This window comes from Leguminivora glycinivorella, chromosome 8 (genome assembly GCF_023078275.1).
Source record: "Leguminivora glycinivorella isolate SPB_JAAS2020 chromosome 8, LegGlyc_1.1, whole genome shotgun sequence".
Taxonomy (NCBI): Eukaryota; Metazoa; Arthropoda; class Insecta; order Lepidoptera; family Tortricidae; genus Leguminivora; species Leguminivora glycinivorella.
Window position 1 is genome coordinate 13,509,627 of NC_062978.1, and position 22,236 is coordinate 13,531,862.

Here is a 22,236-nt window from a genome sequence, read left to right on the forward strand (position 1 = left end):
TAACAAGAACCCCACCTGGGAGGACCTTAACAAGATTCTAATTAGATCAACAAAGGTCATTCCGCAGGATTGCAAAATAAGATCCGAACGAAGCAAGATGGCCCAAGAGCAACTACAAAAGGCCCTTTTTCTAAAAAACAAATTTCCGAATGTACATTTGTATACAAAAAACCTCAGCCTAGCAAGAAAACGGTTTCGCAAGGCAATAGAACAGGACGACGAAGAAGAATGCGCCTACTTCTTCCGAAACCTCAGCGACCAACATAGGGCAGTACGAATGAAAATAACGTACAAATACTTGCAAAAACACCGCACAAAACTGTCGCGATCGCAGCAGAAATACTTTATCCCGATGGCCCAGTGGATTTCGGATCTTAAAAAATGTGAAGGCCCGATTATGACGCCCATCGATTGCCACAATAGTACATTGCCGGACTCGGACAGCCCCGACAGTGAGACAATAAGTCGTATAATCAGGCGCATGAGAAACGGAACAGTCCCTGGCACAGACCAAATTGTCCCAGAACTGTACAAAGCGCCCCCCAGACTTTATCTCACATGTCACAAACATCATGAAAGATGCCTGGATTAACAACAAGGTTCCAGCAGAATGGGCACTCACCAAACAAGTTCCTATACCAAAAAAAGCCATCCCAAAGCTATAGGCGATTTTCGAAAAATATCAATTTGCAATGTAGGCTACAGAATCTATGCTAGTTTCTTATTAGAAAAACTGGATGCTACAATAAAACCACTTGGAAGTTACCAAGCCGCTTTCCTGGCTAATAGATCCACCGAGGATCACATCTTTACCCTTCGCCGGGTCTTAGATATAAACTGGAGGGAAGGAACGAAACTGTTTATAACGGCATTAGATATCGAGAAAGCATTTGACACCGTTGATCTAAATGCACTTAGGGACATTATATACTCTCGCACGAACGCCCCTCTCACCAATAGGATTGTAGAAGCATGCATGAACGAAAAAACATTTGTTTCCTGGTGCGGACAATGCTCGGACACGGTTCAGAAAGGTAAAGGGGTAAAACAGGGCTGCCCATTGTCTCCCCGTTTGTTCACCATTCTAATGGACGACGTACTTCGTACGCTCGAAGAAGAAGACGAAGACGTCAGACTAGACCAAGACAAAGAAATCCGACTGCCAATCATTCTGTCTTATGCAGATGATCTAATTATACTAGGCCAGTGTATAAACGTCATCGACCGTTTACTTGGTAAGCTAACAACCCTATTGGACTCCGTAGGACTCAAAATAAACGCAGGTAAAACCAAATTAATAATAAGAGACCCAACAGCAGGTTCGACAATCGATCAACAGATAAGATACCTTGGCGAGGTACCTATACAGCCATTAAAGGAAATGAAATGTCTTGGCACATACATCACCTCAGGTCATAACAGGAGAGCCACAATTAAGACTAGATGCGATCAGGCCGTAAGAAATTCAAAAATCTTGACAAAATTCATCAAGGAAAAGAAAGTTGAGTGGAAAATAGCGCGACTTATGTATAAAATGGTCATCTCCCCCGCCATGACGTACGGGTTAAACGTAACCGCCCTGACAAAAGCCAATAGAGCCCGCCTAAGACGGTACGAAAGGCACATACTCAAGGAAATGCTGCTTGTAGTCAGGGATAGCCCGAAACAAAAGATACACGACATCCTAGAAGGTAAAACGATTACCAAAATCATTAAAGTCCGCCGACTCTCATTCTACGGGCATGTCCTTAGACGAGAAAGCCCCCACCTTCTACACGCAGCGTTAAAATATAAAGAAAATACGAGGAAGGAGGGACGCCCAATATACACTTGGGAAGACTCCCTAAACCACGACATTCGTCACTACACTAACAGACCCAGATGCTATTGGGAACAGATTTCAGAAAATAGAAGTAGACTAAAGAAAGAAGCTGAGAGAATTTACAGGCAACCGGAAACGGACACGGAGTCAGAGCCAGAAGAAACAGAAACCGGCTGCAGCACCAGCACCACTAACACTCCCCAGGTGACCTAATACGCCGGAGTTTGAATTAGATACCACCTAATAAAAACGATATATTGCTACCACGACACACAACGAAGGGGAAGAAATAATTCTTGTTATAACAATTAAAGCAGTCACCTATCCTCACATACCTACTATTTATTACACACCAAGTATAGTATCTATTCACCCCACGCTGACTTTACGATGCCTTGTATTCGGGTCGGCTCCAAACTCCCGTCTCTCCTACTATCCTGACTGCAAACCCTACACTCCCCACCCTATCTACTGGGTGCTCCGGTGTCTTGGACAGGCTGCGGGGGCCTACGGCGGGGCAGCAGGGGTTGTTGCGCAATGAGTCGGTATGAAAACGTACTCTGTCTGATTCTGCGTTCGAGTCTTAGTCGGTGAGATGTGACGCAGACATATCCAACGACTCGCTGCCTCTTAGGCTCAATCATCAGAGTCACGTGAGCCTACAGTGCTATTTCGTAACAAAATCTCCTCCCCCTGTAATCTCCCCTTCCTAGTCCTTGCAGCAGGATCTGCTGGCTGGAGTTACCCCCTGAATCTGAATCTGAATCTGAATATGAGTAAGGCAGGTGCCATAGTTTTTCCAATAGCACCGGTTACCAATCCACTAGCAACTCAACATAATAGCCCGGTTTCTTTTTGTAACTTTATCTTACAATAGTTCTACACTAACCGGGGCTTGTCCTTGGGTGCATTACTATAGTGCGGACAGGGATAATCGCTGGTTTGTGTCACATTACATTTAGATTAAACTGTTCTAAAGGGCCTCTGCGCTGTTGGCTTCGGCCCTACGTATGCCTTACAAAGGTCCGGGACCCCATGGTCCCGAGATATGTAAAGAACAAACATAATAATAATAATCATTTATTTCAGACCAGGTCCATATACATTTAAAATATACAAAAAATTCACAAAATTTACAAAACAAAACATGTGTTAGTAATTAGTAATAAATAATTATAGCAATAAAAATATAGTTAAATATAGTTAAAAATATAGTTAATAATAAATAATATAGTTTACAGAATCTGCCCACAGTGCCCCTTTGCAGATTGTATCATAGCTCTGCTTAGGTAAGCGGTTAAGTCGACTGTCGGCTCGACTCTAACTTTAAGAGACGTCTTTCACAATAAAGCTTTTTTGCAATTTATAAAGGAGAAGCAGATTCTACTTAATAAGTGGGTCGAATGGATTTATTAGAGTTTGTAGTTTAGCAATTCCTTTACAGGTTATAATGGCTGTTTATTATACCCGGCAATATTTTCTGGCTATAATAGGTTGGTTATGTAAAAAAATAAACAACTATTAATAATTATATTCTACACAATTTTACCAAGAATTGTCTCAAAAACATTCTAATTCACCACAGAGCTGTGACGTCATGCTCGGAGCGAGTTGATCGGGCGATTCGAGCGATTTGCAACGCTACGTGATTACTGATTACTGTCAATAATTTATATAAATGTGCGAAATTTTTGGGTGAAATTAAGGTACAATTATTTTAATATATTTTTTGTTCTGTATCAACTATTTCAAAGCCTCCTTAAATGTTGTCGATTATAAAAATAACACGCTAATATTAATCATTCTATATTTTATTAAACGAACAAACGATAGAAACCGCCAAGTAATATAATGTAAATCTGCAAGTCTGGGTCTCACACGCTGGAATAGGATAATGAATAACGATCTTTCACGCTAAGACAATCGGAAGCCGAATTTACATCTGAATAGCAGCTCAAGACTTACGGAACTAATGCCAGCGGGTTATTGTTTTGGTTTAACATTTTGGAATCACTGGCGTTGAGAACTCGGTTTTGATTAATACAGTGAAATTAGAATCGCTACTTTTGAGATTATCAAATACCTAACTTAAAAATATTTCCTTTGTTCTTCTCAAGGTCGTAGAAATGAAATAATTGTACTTAAGTGTTAAGTTTTTTCTGAAATGAAATACATAATACTTATCTATATTTTTTACTGTACATTGACATACAAAAAGACCATTGCCAAAATAACCTTCAGTACAGGGACAAACGGCATAACATATCTCTCTTAAGCTGTACAAGTGGACTGTCACTGCGGACATTGTAGACCTTCATGATTGTCATGTATACCAGTTTCGAGAAACACCGGCTTCCGACATGTCAATAGGCCAAGCACATGATTGCCGCGAGAGTATGTCGCCGCGAGATAGATCACACGTCTTCTTCTAACTGTATTAAAGACATAAGGATGGGTAGTCTATCTCGCGGCGACATACTGGCAATCATGTGCTAACCCTGCTGAAGGGCGCACCCGAGCGACAGCTTACCGTACACAACATATCCTTCCTCAATTCTTTGCAAGGGGACATGCGCACACAGTCTTACTTCTCACTCACTATAGGCATCTACAAAATTAAACACACACATATATGTCAAACACTAAAATAATTATATTAAAAACATATACAGCCTGGAAAAAAGAGTAGAAATTAATAGTAAACCGTTTTGTATGTGGCAACTATTGAGTTACTTTTGTATGAGAACATTACTTATAAGTGTTGCTTTGATAAAAAAATTGTTCAGTTTCTACTCTTTTGTGCCAGGCTGTGTATGTTTATCTAACACTTAATACATTAATAAGTATTTAGCAAAAATTTCATTTAAAGCACAAGCTTTTATCGCCGACTGTGCCTTTCTTTCAACAGTCATCTACTGCTCTCCGAGACTTTCCTAAACACCCCTTACTCGATGCGAATACGACGTTCATGACATAGTTCCTATGACCTCTTCTGCTCCATCATCAGATCAGCTCCATGATACCATAATATTGTATTGTGACGTGATTTACATATGTGTGCAAAATTTCAGCTCAATCGGAAATCGGGAAGTGGGTCAAATTTAGCTTCTACGTTTTGACGCACATTAACATACTAACAAGGCAAGTTGAATAAAAGCTTGTAAAAAAGATGCAATCTCTATCTACCATTGTGTAGGTGATTCAAGGTCAAAGAACTTTCCCAGCAATTACGTTTAAAAAGCACAATTCAGAAAGGAAGTCTTATCGAAGAGTCAATGTTACATTTTACCGTTACATTATAACTATTTCAGAACACGCGATTAAGTTCCTCGACGGCTAATCACGAACAACAACAAATCTATTCACATACCGTTCAACCACAAAGGCCCGGCCGAAATTGATCATAGCTAAACTGAATGTTCCCGTATTGTGGTCAGGCCTAAGCTAATCTACATTGCAGTTTACAACGCACGAACCCCTATTGATCTTGTTGGTTAGTGTTCATAATGGTGGATGAAATCTGCTATGTCTATTGTTTGGACATTTACAACCGGATATTTACAGGTAATGCTTACTATATTCGGCGGCTTAGCATTCACACTAAAGGTCGTGGATTCCAAAATATGACTCCATGTGTTTCCTTAATTTCACATATAAAAATGTTGATTTGTATATATGTCGTATACACCGTGTTTTTTTTTGTTAAATTCGACACGCAGTTAGGTTCATCATCAGGAACCACCCTGTATGTCGCTTTTTGTTAAATTAAAAAAAAATCGTTTTCATACATAATAAATGGATTAATTAGTGTGAGAGGACCTTAATCATAACATCAGTCATTATTAAGTGTTTGACGGCACATGTCAAAACAAATAACATTAATAGGAAGTGGTAAGGGATGCCACACACGTGATCAGTAATTTTTTTTTAATAATTCGATAACCGTAAGAGTTAAGACGCTAGTTTCTTAGAGAAATTAATTGTACTTGATCTAATTAATCTTCCCTTAAAGTTAACGAAATTCAATAAAAACAGGGTGTATATGTCGCAGCCGGATTATATAATCTGCCTCATTATAATTACGAATACTGATGTTTTATGACGCGGCGGCTGAATGATTAGCCGGATTGAATGCAGCTAAATGAAAATTATGTATGAATTTGAATCATAGGCCACTCTAGAACCCCGTCTTATTGACACCATTCATTATTGGAATAGAAGCCACCTTTGACGTTGACTGTGAAAAGGTTCTACAGTGGCCTAGGATTCAAATTGGTTGACTGTACATATTCGAAACCATAATTATGTTCTTCAACATGGCTAGCCGTAATGTAATTTAGCAAGTCATTAGCCGCCTCTTTGACTTTTTAGTTTCCATTTTTAATACCAGTGGCGCAGCAGCTACGATCCCGTGCTGCTAAGTGTTTTGTATAGGTTATTAGAAAAAATCTCTTAATTTCAAATGAATGTGTTTACATGCCAACTGCTTCTCATTGAAAATTATAATATCATTTTGCATTAAACATAGTGTATAAAATTTACAACTCGGGACTTGCTCAGAAAAAGATTTCAGCCAATTAGATTTATTTATGCCACCATAAAGCGCAATCGACAACTCGTTAACAAGATGCATATACACCGACCGGCAGGTAATTATAATATGTAAATATTTGACTAAAGCTTCATTCCAAATAATATGAATTATTAGGTTTGATAATTTGTACTTACAAAGTACTTACAATTCAGGGTTATGAAGTTTAATTTTAATGCTTACAACGACTTACTCACTATAACCTACAAGTTTCTAATGGGTTGGCAACGCGCACGTGACACTCCTTGAGTTGCAGGCGTCCATAGGTGATGGTGACCGCTTTCCATCAAGCGGACCGCATGCTTGTTTGCCACTGACGTAGTATTAAAAAAAAAACCTCACTAAAACTTAACCTGAGAAGATATGAACCAATAAGGAACCAAAATCAAAGAACTCAAGTCACATCACGGTGTCACGCAATCGGAACAAAATCTCACCGAATTACCTCGTTTGAGGACAAAATAGATTGATTATGTCTGATCGCATTGTATTGTCCCGACTTAAGTTTAGTCTGAAATCTAATCATGAAGGAAACGAGCAAGCTTTGCTTCCCGGAAAATTCACCGGGTGTTCATTTAAGATTGTTATTAATAAAATTATGATAGCTTACTGGTAATTTTTACTCTGACTAGACTGCCCGACTAACTTTACGTCGGTCTTTAGTCATCTACTCGTTGACCGACAAACAACATCGAGTGAAACTATAGTTTGTCCCTAGTCATTTGATATTTGCCAGTCGCCTTTCGGTGTAGGAAAACTGTGTGAGGAAACCACTAGGACTAATTCCAATAAGACCTATTTAGTTACTCTCTGGGTTGGAAGGTCAGATGGCTGTAGCTAAGCGGACCCCCGGTTCCCATGAACCGTGGCAAATGCCGGGATAATGCAAGGATGCAAACATAAACGGTTGCATTAATTGCGAAAATAATCAAGAAAATTAAATGTGCTTAGATAATGTATTAGACACAGGGATGCCTTAAATGCAAATAGCATTACTACTTTGAAAAAATCTCGTACCTCATACAGCTTCTCAAAGTTGAAACGCAGTAACTCCCTATGCACCCGCTATATAGTTACTACAGTTGTATTTTCAATGACAGAAGAAGATACGAGTCTTTTTCAAAGTAGTGACGATAGGCTACTAGTAGTTTTTGCCCTATACTTAAAATAAAATATTTTATGCAGTGCACGAAATAAAGCCACATAATTAGAAGAAAACAATGGATATTGGTTATGGTTAAACATATTTATATTTAGTAAGTCAAAGAGATATAAAGTAAATTAATTAGCCGTGACGTCACTCCTCAGTATTTCATAGTAATTCCATGTTACGAGTAGCAAATCGTTTTGACGGTTCTTCAAACGAAACCGATTTGACTAGTAGGAAACTAGCCTAATACACTATGTAACATAATTGCCGAAGATAAATCCTACGGCTTATACATTACCTTCTATAGTACCTTTAATTTTCATGGTGTTTATTTTAAAAAAAGGAAGTGGTATTCGTAACCGCTATTCGATACCGGTTATGCTCTTAAATGGATCACCAGCATTAATGTTACATCCTGTATAAACTGAAATAGATAATCATACACGAAAGAAAAAACAAGAAGGCCCACTGGTGGCCGACTGGTGGTGACTGGTAGCCTAATACATATAATTGAATTTTATTTAATTTTAATTTTGTAAGTAAACTTACAGTTTGTAACTTTGTATTCAAAACGTAAACTTCAGTTTGTGTATCTAAAATTTCTACAGATCTGATGGTCTGTTGCTCAAATCATCTCAACAATGGAACGGAATGCCGTGAATGCAATTCCACGTATCAGATACGGGCTTAAGTTTGCAACTATAAATTCCCGTTTGTGAATAGATTGTTTGGCGCTGCGATCTTCGCGCAGTGCTGTGAAATTTTAATTAATGTTTACATGTCGTTTATGAGTCCGGTGTTAATTGCATACGTGAGCTTCCAACTCCCCAAAGGATACTGCAAATATTACTGGCGCTATAAATTGACGTGGGATGCATAGTTTGACTAATATGGTAACATATTTAGGTACCTAGTTGACTGTAGATAGTTGTCTATGAGTATATAAATCTATTTACTTACACATTGTTTTATTTACCTTACAATAGTTATTTGTTTTACAAGGGGGCAAAGTTGTTGTTTAACCGCACGTGCCAATATTGATATCCGAGCATGCGAAAGATTCCAATATTGAACCGCGAGCGTAGCGAGTGGTTCAAAAAGTGGAATCTTGAGCGTTGCGAGGGTTTCAAGGCACGAAGGTTAAACAAACTTTGCCACCGAGTGAAACACAAATTTTTTCACCACACCAACACGTACAAAATACTGACTTCAAAACATGAAACTATATCAAATCTATCAATCTAATCAATATTTATGATTCAAAATCATCATTTACACGTAAACTATACCAGCCAGCTCAAGACATCAAGTTAAAATTTGTATGAAATTACTTTGCTCTCTTGTGGATAAAATGCAATTTTGCTATCTGTTTTCGAATAGCAAAATAAGCCTTTACCAGTTGGTGTGGTGAAAAATAATTAACTGCTGCCAACAAACTGCTGTGCAGTTTGGCAGATAAGTACAAAACTTTATTGTAAGTTTTCTTTTCTTATAACAAAAAAAAAAATACCAACAAACCGGCGGAGCAGTAATTTTTAGCAGACATTCTATTCAGTTTAATGTGTTATTTAGAAAAAAAAAATGTTTTTATCTAAAATTACAAAACCAACTGGGTGCGTAGCCGAATGGCACAAACGCTCACGAAACGAAACGTGTTGCCGGGGAATAACGGGATTATGTCTAAAACTCCAGATTTTGTAAAAACGATGTATTAAAAGGTCTTCACAATGAATATCGACAATGAATATTGACAGGAAAAAAATATGACAGAACAGTTGAAATTAGAAGTATGTACATATGAAAAAGGAACTACAAATCATCCTCTTCGCTGCATTGCTATTAAAATTTGAGTAGGAACTTCGCAATAGATCTTCATCTAAACATGCCCCCGGGCGTTGAAAGCTAGCCTTTCAACCAGACTCTCTTGTTGCTACCGGGAGTGGGCAAATCTTACTGAAGGACCTGCGTATTAGTCCACCTGCAGTCCTTATATCTGCTACTCTAGCAATTCCGTCGCTTCCGGGATGTGTAGCGACGACTCGACCCAATTTCCACTTCAATGGCGGTAGGTTGTCCTCCTTGATAAGGACCAAGGTATCCACCTGTAGAGCGTCACTGTTCGTGCGCCATTTTGTTCTGACTTGGAGCTCAGAGACGTATTCTTTATTCCATCTGCTCCAAAAATGCTGCCGTAATTGCTCAATACGTTGGTAACGACTGAGGTGATTGAATTTATGATCTCTGATGTCTTTTACCGGCAATGAGGTTAAGGGACGCCCAATCAGAAAATGACCCGGAGTGAGCGGCAGCAGGTCTTGCGGATCTGACGACATGGGAGTAAGTGGCCGAGAGTTCAAGATCCCTTCTATCTGGACCAGCACAGTGTTGAGTAGCTCGTACGTTAAATTACAATCTCCCAGCACTCTTTTTAAATGAAATTTGGTAGACTTCACACCGGCTTCCCAAAGGCCTCCTGAATGTGGTGAATATGCCGGAATAAAATGAAAGTTAATCTTTTCGTGAGCTGCAGTCTCTGCCAATGAATTGCAGTTGCCCTTCAAGAACTTAGATAGCTCGTTGTATGCGCCCACAAATGATGTGCCGTTATCAGAATAAATATCAGATGGCAGACCACGACGAGACACAAAACGACGTAACGCTGCCATGTAACAGTCACTGGTTAAATCACCAACTAACTCCAGGTGCACTGCTTTGGTGGTGAAACATACGAAAATTGCTATGTACACCTTTACAAGCCTACATCCACGGCCCTGACGACTAGCAGAAGTCAGAGGGCCAGCATAATCAACATCAACAGTCTTAAATGGCATACCTGGATCAAGACGTGACGCTGGCAGGTTGCCCATCAACGGCGCGACAATCTTTCCTTTCATGCGAACGCATTTAAGACATTTTTGAAAACACGATTTCGCTAAGTTAGTCCCACCGATTGGCCAATATTCATCTTTAATAGATGATAATAATAATTGTGGGCCTGCGTGCAATAACCTCTTGTGCTCAGATTCAAATAACAATTTCGTGAATCGGTGTTTAGCATGAATCACAATCGGATGCTTTTTCTCAAATGAAAAGTTAGAGTTATCGATTCGACCTCCTACACGCATTATTTTCTTGTCATCCAAAAATACGTTAAATTTAAGCAAAGGGCTTTTCTTTGGAAGACACTGACTGCTCAATAATATATTATATTCTGGAAATGATTCCGTTTGAGAGACCCTAATAACTATATTTAATGCGGATCTCAAATCCCTAACATTTAAGTAAGTTGTTGAAGTATTTTGCTTTCTACACAAACTCACAAAGCGCATAATATACGCGACGGTTCGAATAAGCTGTGATAAATTAGAAAATCGAGAGAAATCAATAAAACCGTCACCGCATACATCTCGATTATTCGTAACACTCGCGTGAAGTACAACTTCAGGCCGAGTTTCAGGTAACACCTGCCGTACTACCGGACTTGCCGGCCATTGCATCTTATCCTGTTTTAAAAATGTAGGACCTGACCACCATATATCTAGAGTCTTTAGAACTCTGGCAGGTACCCCACGAGAAACGTGATCAGCAGGATTGTCATGTGTTGGCACATGCCGCCATGTAGAGTTTCCAGTCTTTTCTAATATTTCCGCTACACGATTGCGAACAAAGGGTTGTAACTTACTAGGTAACATTCGCAACCAGCCTAGCACAATTGTGGAATCTGTCCAAAAAGTGACACTTGTAAAACTAAGTCTTAGCGAGTCAACTACCTTTTCATATAATCGAACTCCGGCTAACGCACCGCAAAGTTCGAGCCTCGGGATAGTCGTGGGCTTATTAATTGGGGCCACGCGACTCTTAGCTAATAGCAGCTTAACCACTACGTCCCCTTTCTCATCGATGCTCCTCAAATATAAGCAAGCGCCATACGCCCGCTCGGATGCATCTGTGAATATATGACATTCAACTTCCTTATATGACTCACATAAAACTAATCGTGAAATGCGAATGTCATTGAGACAAGGTAGATCGAAGGCAATATCTTCCCAAAGCTTAATTATGTCAGGAGTTAACTTCTGATCCCATGAGAGTTTCAGTAGCCATAAGCTTTGCAACAACATCTTCATGCGAATGACACAAGGAGCCAGCATACCAGTAGGGTCAAATATTTGTGCTACTGCTGACAGCAAATCTCGTTTAGTGTTTCCGACAAGTGAACATTTACCAACCGGGAAACATAATTCATCAGACCCTGGATGCCAGCTAAGTCCCAAGGTTTTACTTGGTTCAGTGCCAATATTTAAATTTAATTGAGACGTATCAGAGTCGGCCATGAGTTGGGGTTCATTAGACTTCCATTTTCTTAAATTCATACCCGCTGATGCTAGAGTGGACGTTACCTTGCTTCTAATCGAACACAACTCTTGCAAATCATCCCCGCCAGTGAGCAGATCATCGACGTAAAAGTCGTGAATGATGATCTCGCGAACGACTTCATCTTCACACTCAAGACCCAACTGTTTTAAACACCGAGTTGCCAAATAAGGAGCACTGGCAGTTCCGTATGTGACGGTGTTCAGCTCGAAGATCTTCAAAGGTTTTGACGGGTCATCACGCCACAAAATCCGCTGTAAGTATCTGTCATCAGGATGAACTACTATTTGCCTATACATTTTTTCAACGTCCGCTGAAAGAATGTACTTATGTTGCCTGAATCGAAGCAGTATAGATAAAAGGTCGTCCTGTACAGTGGGCCCTACCATCTGAATATTATTCAGAGATACCCCAGAGCTGGTAGGAGCACTAGCATTGAACACTGCCCTCAGTCTCGTAGTGGTACTTTCCCTTAAAATCCCATGATGACTGATGTAATACGCTTTCTGCTCTACTCTAGACTCTTTGCACTCACTCATGTGACCAAGTGACTCGTATTCTGCCATAAACTCTTTATACATGTCTCTAAAAGTAGGACGTGAATAAAATCTACGTTCTAGTGACAAGAAGCACTGTTTAGCGCGGTTAAAAGAATTTCCTAGGACGCTAGGATCCTCTTTCAACGGTAACCGCACGCAAAATTTGCCATTTTCCAACCTAGTGACAGTTTTGGTGAAATGTTTCTCGCACGCCTTCTCCTCGGGAGAATAATGAGCGTCTTTATTACAGACCTCTTCAAGCTGCCAAAACCGTGACAGTTGAGTTTGAATCTCATCATTTATCAAGTTGGCTTTAGAGTTAGAAATGACATTAGTGAAATGACATTTAATAGGTTGCGACGAAGTTGACGCATGGCCGCTCATCAACGGACCAGCTACTATGTATCCCAATTTGGTTTCACATAGAACAGTTCGTTCATCACCTAACTCAATTTTGTGTGACCCTAACAACGCCCAAAATAATTCACCTCCGATCAGAATATCAATTTCAGACGGGGTGTGAAAGTTAGGATCAGCCAAGCGCAGATCAGTCGGTATGTTCAAACGCGACAAGTTTTGAGAATCAATTTGATTATAAGGTGTGGGATCCGTTATAGATGGCAGCACACAACACAGCAGACGAGTGGAGTAGGTATCATCTAACGACTTGATCGGTACTTGGCATAGGTTACCTACAGGCGTCGTCAACTTGTTCACTCCTATAATCGACTTATCTACCTGATAAGCATCTATGTTTAACTGACGACACAACTTCTCAGTTATAAGACTTGTTGCGCTGCAATTGTCTAGCACTGCCTTTACAATAAATTCGCGATTATTTTTATCATAGACTTTAATCAATGCAGTTGCTAGTAGCACGACGTCTTGCTCAGGTGCGGACGACTGAGACGCTGATGCTGTACTCATGCTGGCTGCTAACGTAGTGATGGGCGCGCGCTCCACCCCCGACGCCACCTGCGTCGATGAAGTGCCTGCCTGCGCTCCGGACCGCTCACACGAACTTGATCCTGCATTCAAACTATGATCTGCGAGATGAATAAGCGTGTTATGTTTACGCTTACATAACTTACACCCTGGTTTCTTGCACTGGTTGGCATAGTGACCGCCACGGAAACAGTTGAAACATACCTTATAAGTCGGCAACAATTTAAGTCGCTCGTCATTACTTAAGGCAAGAAACTGAGCGCAGTTGTTTAAAGTGTGTTCACCACTACATTTCGGACACGGCTTAGCCATGGAAGTAACACATTGTTTGGCGGTTTGTGTAGAAAGCAAAGTCCTATGTTTCGACGCGGTTTTTTTTAGCCGGCTGACTCGATTGACCGGCGCCTGAGGCGCTCGATAACTCCAAAGTTTCAATTAAGTCTGCACGATTACGCATAAAATTGATAAAACTATCAAATGAAACAGGTCTATTTTTATCTAAGCTTCCTTTATGTTCTTCCCATTCACGAAATGTCACACTATCTAACTTTTTACTAATAATGTGAATTAACAGCGTATCCCAATGCTTGACAGGCTCGCCTAGTGACTCTAAGCATCTCAGATTTTTATTAACTTCATCCATGAGGCGTTTTAAGTGCACAGACGACTCTTTTGTGATCGGCTCAGTGTTAAATAATGCCGACACGTGATTTGGCAACAGTAATCTTTTATTGTCATACCGTTCACACAAGAGTGTCCATGCTACTGCGTAATTGGTCTCGGAAAACTCGACAGATTGTATGACTAAGGCCGCAGAGCCTTCCAACGATGCTCGCAAGTAATGAAATTTATTAATGTCATCGATGTCATCGTTCGAGTGAATTAAACTTGTAAAGGTGTCCCTGAAACCTAGCCAACCTTCGTATGCGCCTTGGAACTTTGGCAACTGTATAGTTGGAAGCTTAACGAGTTTCTTATTTGCTGTACCACACCGCGACTCACGATTGCTACAAGATTCAAATTCATCGCGTTTTTTATTGAATTTGTCGAGCATCTCGTGGGCCTGCGCGAGCACAGAAAAATAATTTGTTAAGAACTCGTTGCGGTCTGCCAAATATGCGTCTATATTTTCAGCGCTACATTCTAACTGAGTCTGCACACTATCGTAGAGCTCATACAACGATTCTATCTTACCTGTGTGCAGCTGCAGCTGATTGGCTTCGACTTGAGTAAGAGACGACAGAGACGACTCCTTTAATTTAGCTAGGTAATTGGAGAAAACTGTCAGTTGACCTTTATAACTGCCTCTTTTCCGAATTAAATCTTTTTCATTAGCCATTTTGGGAAGCTGGTGTGCGTAGACCTTGAATAAAACAAGAAATTAATATGATATACCTACGCACTTTTGAACATTCACAATAAAACAATATTCACTAACCTGGAGTTCATAAAGCCCTACCTATAAAATACCTGAACTGAGAGTGCTGGTCCTAATAAAGATTCCTCGCACACTCATCACTGGCGTATTCTCCTCCGATGTCCTGAAGATTCCTCCACAGGGCTCGGCAGCCGTAACGAATCCGCAGTGAGATGGTAATTTACGGTGGTTCCCTCTCGGTCCTTCTATAATTCCTGGTTCCTTTATTATTATCCGGTTCGAAGGACCATGTTGCCGGGGAATAACGGGATTATGTCTAAAACTCCAGATTTTGTAAAAACGATGTATTAAAAGGTCTTCACAATGAATATCGACAATGAATATTGACAGGAAAAAAATATGACAGAACAGTTGAAATTAGAAGTATGTACATATGAAAAAGGAACTACAAATCATCCTCTTCGCTGCATTGCTATTAAAATTTGAGTAGGAACTTCGCAATAGATCTTCATCTAAACAAAACGCTCGTAGATATCTATCTCTATCGCTCTTGCGTATTGGCGCGGCAGAGCCAGACTACCTTTCGCGGCGTTTTGTTTTCGTTTGGCGTCGTAGAAATGCCATTCGTCTACGGGGCCTGGTCCCATTAAATCGAACGCGGTGTCCCGGCAAACCTCGGCGTTGGGGAGATGAGCTTGGCCCATTTGATTATATTAGGAAACGGGTCAAGACCGGAATCCGTGGAAAGGGTGCCCACAAGTGGGACAGTCGAAGCTCATATAAATAATAAATAAATATGTTAGAGTATAAGAAGAGTCGAGTTATGTAGAGGACACTTATATTATGAGTCTTTTCTTAAATAGGGTACTGGTGCCTAAGATGGGCCGGTTTTTAAGCTTTCCCATTTTTATAATTTCATACTTTTCTAAATTAGAATGAACTTAAATTATGTTTCCATAGTTCTGCAGCAATAAAACTGCAAGTTTGTATTAAAACTCAAACTCAAAAATATAAATAACGATGAACCATCTTAGGCGCTGGTACGTCGTCTAAAAAGAGATGTATCCACTTTTTCACCTTATTGCATTGTAATAAGGTAAAAAAGTGTATGCATCTCTTTGTAGTCGACTGTACCTAATGATTTATACTTTTCACAGCTGATGAAACATTATGTTTAAAAGGCATCTAACATTCTTAATTTGTCCATAGCTTCGACACACGAGCGCCAGATGACACAGGCCACTGGATGGAAGACGCGTTCAAAAACCGAGTCCGGTGGAACAGCCTGCCATCTGTCCTACGTATCCAGAATGTGCAGGCAAAAGACCGCGCCGTTTACCGGTGCAGAGTCGACTACCAAATCTCGCCAACAAGAAACTTTATAGTTTCACTCGACGTTGTCGGTGAGTACTGTTTAAGTATTTTTTTAAATTTATTTACTCAATAAAGGTTACACAGTATTATTCTAATTATAGTATTTTCGCCAAACTGTATGACAGTTTGTTGGCGAATGCAAGCACTCACTATTATTTCCTTATCGTCTACTGTGTAAGATAGCCATGTTCTTGTTCTGGCGATTGACGGGTGGATCTCTTTTTTAACCCCCGACGCAAAAACGAAGGGGTGTTATAAGTTTGACGTGTCTGTCTGTCTGTCTGTCCGTCTGTCTGTCTGTCTGTCTGTCTGTTTGTCTGTCTGTCTGTGTGTGTGTCTGTCTGTGGCATCGTAGCTCCCGAACGGATGAACCGATTTAGATTTAGTTTTTTCTGTCTGAAAGCTGAGTTAGTCGAGAGTGTTCTTAGCCATGTTTCATGAAAATCGGTCCACTATGTCGCGGTCGGGGGTTTTTCAAAATTTTAATTTTGTGGTTAGGTTATAGGGTAATTCTTCGAGAATTTGTCTGCGCTTGTCACTCATTGTGACGAATTAATTTATACAATTTTTATGGATATATATGGCTCGAAGCAATTAGAATCATGATGATCAAACAGTGCATGATTCTGAATCATGTTCTGTTTGGCAGCAGTTATGAATTTTGAACAATTTATAGCTGCTATTATTTAAATATTTTGAATTCGACCCTTTCATAAGAATTTTGTTGTAAATATTCAAAATATTTAAAAATAGCAGTTAAATATTTTGAATATTTACAACAAAATTCTTATGAAAGGGTCGAAACCCACCTCTCTAGTTCCGTTCCATTGTTGAGATAATTTGAGCAATAAGGTCAAGTCAAGTTCAAACTAGAAGAAGGGCGGTCCTATTTGTTTACATTAAATATTTTCTTCTGATAACTCACTAACATATTTTTGTAACATAGGCACGTGTTACTTTGACATGTCAAACAGAAAGGTAGATACTGACGAATACCTGTACTTTTAATATTGATTTTGTAGAGCGATAGGGATAGATATCTACTAGCGCTTCGTTTCGTGAGCGTTTGTGCCATTCGGCTACGCACCCTGTACTTTTAATATTGATTTTGTAGGTACTTACGTAAATTGAGTGTACACACATATATACGGCGCTTGATGTACTTAACGGCACGCTTATAGTGACTTTAGTATTTTTATAAGAACAGCGCGCACTTACGTCCAGAACAGTGACATTTGGTGCAGTGGAACTGCTGATGATAGTCAGAACCGAACTCCTCAAATCTGAACGGCACACTTATAGTGACTTTGGTATTTTTATAAGAACAGCATGCATATTAAACATTTAAAATCGGGTAACTCAGCAGGGTAGCTTTGACATGTCAAACAGAAAGGTAGATACTGACGAATACCTGTACTTTTAATATTGATTTTGTAGGTACTTACGTAAATTGAGTGTACACACCTATATACGGTGCTTGTATTTAACGGCACGCTTATAGTGACTTTAGTATTTTTATAAGAACAGCATGCACTTACGTCCAGAACAGTGACATCTGGTGCAGTGGAACTGCTGATGAAGATCAGAACGGAACTTCTTAAATCTGAACGGCACACTTATAGTGATTGAACGGAACACGAATTGTCGTGATTTTTTAAGTGGAGATAGTTGAAGGGATAGAGAGTGACATAGGCTACTTTTTGTCTATTTCCACCGCGAGCGAAGCCGCTGGTAAAAACTAGTTTACTATAAATCAGCGAATACAGTGTACAGATCGGAAACGAACAGAAATGAGAAAATAAAATTAACCTACAAATTAGCGTAATATCCAAAAATGTCGAAGCACTGACAGACCCTTTAGCACAACTTGCCTTGTCGCGCGCGAGTCCATACATCAAGCGCGACTTCAAGTATGGACTCGCGCGCGACAAGGCAAGTTGAGCTAGAGGAGCTGATTTTCATGTTACTGTCCGTTTTTTTACAGTTGCAGAGAAAGCTCATTTTGCAAAGAAATTTAAATTCAGGAGCCAGTTACTTCTACAGCTACCTTTTTAAATGACTTAAAATCTAAGCCTTTTGAGAAGTAAAACATTGTCTGATTTCATGTAAAATACGCAGGTTATAAAATATTTTTTATTGTTCTATATCACGCACGAGTAGGCTTCGTTTAAGTGTATTAAAGCATTGATGTGTTTATTCAAAGTATACAATTTCCAGGTTTCTATTTATTTACGAACAATTCAATGAAAATCAATAACGATTTATATTGCTATAGACTTCTCTAGATTTTCAGTAAGGTGGTTTTGAAAATCGTATTTTTTTTAAATATAAATCTTAAAAAACATATTATTTTCCGATTATGTAAACACTAGTCAAGTAATAATTTACTATAATGGGTTCAAAACTAAGAAATTGTCTCACCCGTAAACAGTCGCTAGTCGCTACTCAGACAGACCCATACACATACACATACACACACTTCAAACATCTATCGCTGGTGAGTGGTACCCTCATAGGAGACATACGTTATCTGGGGGCACGGCAGTGCCCCCGCCAAGTCGAGCAAAAGGAGTCACGGCCGTACCATCCTTTTCTCGAAGCAATTCAGACCATCTTCAACACCCTGTTACACCGTTGTGGATAAAACTAGAAGCCCAAAATTTCAGCACCCAAACGGTCATTGTATAAACACGGTATATTCCAAATTTCATCTAATTTGAACTAGTAGTTTAGGAATAATTACTAGCCAAAGTTTCTTAGTTTTGTCACTCACTGGCTGACTGACACACGATCATCAATGATTGTAAGTAGGGATTGCAATCCAGCAGTGTTTTCAATCCAGCTGGATTTTTGCTGGATCGGCGCCAATCCAGCTGGATCCAGCGCGGATCCAGCAGGTAGAAAAAATGCCAAAAAAAAATTACATTTTGCTCTACTATAGGGCTGTTATTACTAAAATTATTTGAAATAGTGAAGGGAAGGATGAAAACGCGCAATTTTGTAATAAAAAAAAAACTTAAAACGGTTCTCTTATTTATCTCTGAAAATTGTATGACCGAATATCACTTCCCAACGCACGTTTCGCGGAATTTTATTCCGCCGAATGTTCATTTCCCAATTATCTTTTTTTTTTAATTTGCCAACCTTGCATTTACCTACCAACTTAAAGTTTGGCCGTTTTTAGGGTTTTTCAAAAGGCCTTTTTTTAAAAACCAAACTTACATATTATCTAATTTTTTACTTGACGTAATATACAACTAGTTGTTTATTGTATGTTTTATTGAACACCGATAATATCTATGGCGTATTTCGAAAAATATGCAATACTGAGACTCCTATGAACTTCTAAATTTATTGACAGGGATGCAATTACGTATTTTACTTACGTATTTTTTTTAAATAGTTACCTACTTCCTTTTTTTGGAAGAATATTGTTTAATTTATTGTTATTACATTTCAAAAGTTTTTTTCGGTTTGCTCACGGTCAACCTAACACGCCCCTCCTAGTTTCGCTCGTCGTCGCCCCTAACTGAACTCTGTCATATATGATTATACTGCCAACATAGTCCGTGAACAGAAAACTGCTACTTTGCTCCCTCCTAACAGGGAAAAAACTTAAAATTTAGTTGTAAAAAGTTGGCATTACTTTTTGTAATCATTTTTATCCTTATAGCAATCTACATAAATAAAAAATGTCATTAAAAGTGTAACAACGATGAAGCGAAGGTACTACAATAAGTAGGTACATAAATACTGCTATCAACCAGAGTAGACATGGCCTGCTTTTTTGCCACAACATTTGGGCATTCACTAGTTCACATTGAAAATTACTAATTTACTTACTAGTACTTAGTTTAACTTACTTAATATTTATGAAAAAATAAACCTCTAATTAGGTATATTATACGTAGACAAACATCAATCAATATTCTGATCTAAACATAAGTTGAAACTCAAAAGAAATTTTGCGGTAGGTAAGTAAATAATTTATTTTATTTATTTATTTTATTTTAATTAAATACTATAAATACATTTTGAGATTTCAGTAGTTATACAGTTTCAAACTACTTACGTTTTTGAAAAAAACACACAATTGTAGCGAAATAGAATTATTTTGTACTAAGAGGCCACAGGCTACGCGCGGGAACGCGGAACCGTTTTAAACATGACGTAAAATAAGTTTACTGAAGTTAATTACGCATTTTATTGCAGATTTTTTTATTTGCGGATCCGCAGCGCTGGATCCAGCGTTGGCTGCTGGATCCAGCAGACCGAAAAATGCGCTGGATCCAGCTGGATTGCTGGATGCTGGATCCAGCAATTGCAATCCCTAATTGTAAGACACTTCTAGTACACTTGGAAGCTCCAAATTTAGAATACAGTTAGTGTTTAGTATGTAGATCCCACAAAAACCTACAAATGTTGGTTTTCAGTTCAGGTTTTCAGATATTTAGTTTATACAAGATGATGAATATATAAACCACGCTTTTAGTTTTAAGATTTATAGAAAAACGATACCGTTAGTCACTGTCAAATAGACGGTTCATCAATAGTGACATTTTTGTTTGATGAAAACGTCACTCTTGCCACAGATAAATCGCGATCGTATATCGTATCTTAGAAGCATTGTTGGAATCGGGCCGATAGTCGTACGAGAACGAGCAAGTTAGTGTTCGAAATGAAGGTCCTGGGTCAAGCAAACCCATTAGAGACTGCTGAGGCGTTAACAAGTTCGCTTGTGCCAGCAATACAAATTATGGCTTAACTACCACTGGCATCTTCAACTGAATTATGTCGACTGGTTAGTTGACCACTGAATCTTACAACAGAAATCCAGGTAGGTAGTCACTTGCAAAATAATGCACAATTTAGATGCTACACGTTATAACGAGAAATTCCTATAAGGGCCACAACCCACCATTTTATATGGAATTTGACAAATGACAGCCCACTAACCCTGAGTTACGGCTCAGCCACGACATTGGTCTAAGCGCGACAGCGGTGAGCGGCGGCCATACATTGGAGCGAGACACAGCGATAGGACTTTTCATTCGCATGTATGGCTGCCGCTCACCGCTGTCGCGCTTAGACCAATGTCGTGGCTCGTTAAGTAGTTGGTGCAAGTGGGCCTAATGGGACTAACCCTGAAATTAAAAAAAAAAATACTCTCCTAATTTGACTTTGAAAAAAATTCAAACTCAGAAAAACCAAAATGTATACAATTTTAAAGATTTCAAGTTTAATCCCATAAGAAAAGTTATACAAATTATTTAGGATTAGGTATAGAAGATACCTGAACATTTCATCCAATACGACAGTCATAAATATTCTAAACAATGATAGTAAAATTTTAATTTCGTTCGACCGACATTTTTAGTGTCATAGAACCCGACCGAACGTAAATCATCTCTCGACGTGTACGTTCCTTAAAGTTTCGTGCTGATTTCGCCCGGATAACGGAGGGTCAAGTTTACGATCCTACCAGTTTTATCGAGATTGCCTGTACGACGACGACTTTTCATAGCTTTTGTTACCTCACTGTTTCGGGGTGAATTATTTTATTAAAACACAAAAAGGGGAGAGCAGATACCAGGCGAGATTAGGTGAGAATATAAAGCTTCACCTTGGCTTTTTTTCAGATCGAAGCGATAGCGAGTTTTGTCGGAGTTTTTAGTGGCCTCTAGATTAGTTTTATTGCACTGAGCAAGCCTTTCATTGTGACTGTTTCCGCACACGAATAATAAAGGGTAAGAGGCTTTGGTGAAGTCGTGTTTTTCAAGATTTGGATAAACGTTTCTTTTTTTATAAAAAAGGTGATAAATATTTTATAGTTTAAATATCATTGCTTACAATTTATGAATGAAGTGAAAATTATCCAACTTGAAAAATCGAAACGTGCTATCGTTCTGGGGGATTTTAATATCAATCTACTGGTATCAGACCGTCCGACTAATACCTACAAAGAGTTATTGGAGGAGAATGGTTATAAAATTTTAAATCAAATCACAACCGATGCCAGCACGCGGGAAACCGATTCCACCAAATCCATAATAGACCATGTTT

At 39.1% G+C, this 22,236-nt stretch overlaps 1 protein-coding gene across 1 annotated transcript in view; it reads left to right on the top strand.

Annotated features, from left to right (window-relative positions):
- Nucleotides 1-22,236, top strand: part of LOC125228555 (hemicentin-1-like) — a 183,735-nt gene that overhangs the window by 99,189 nt on the left and 62,310 nt on the right. Inside the window, exon 4 of the mRNA XM_048133164.1 lies at nt 16,009-16,202. Coding sequence (XP_047989121.1) covers nt 16,009-16,202 — 194 coding nt within the window. The remainder of the gene's footprint in view (nt 1-16,008; nt 16,203-22,236) is intronic.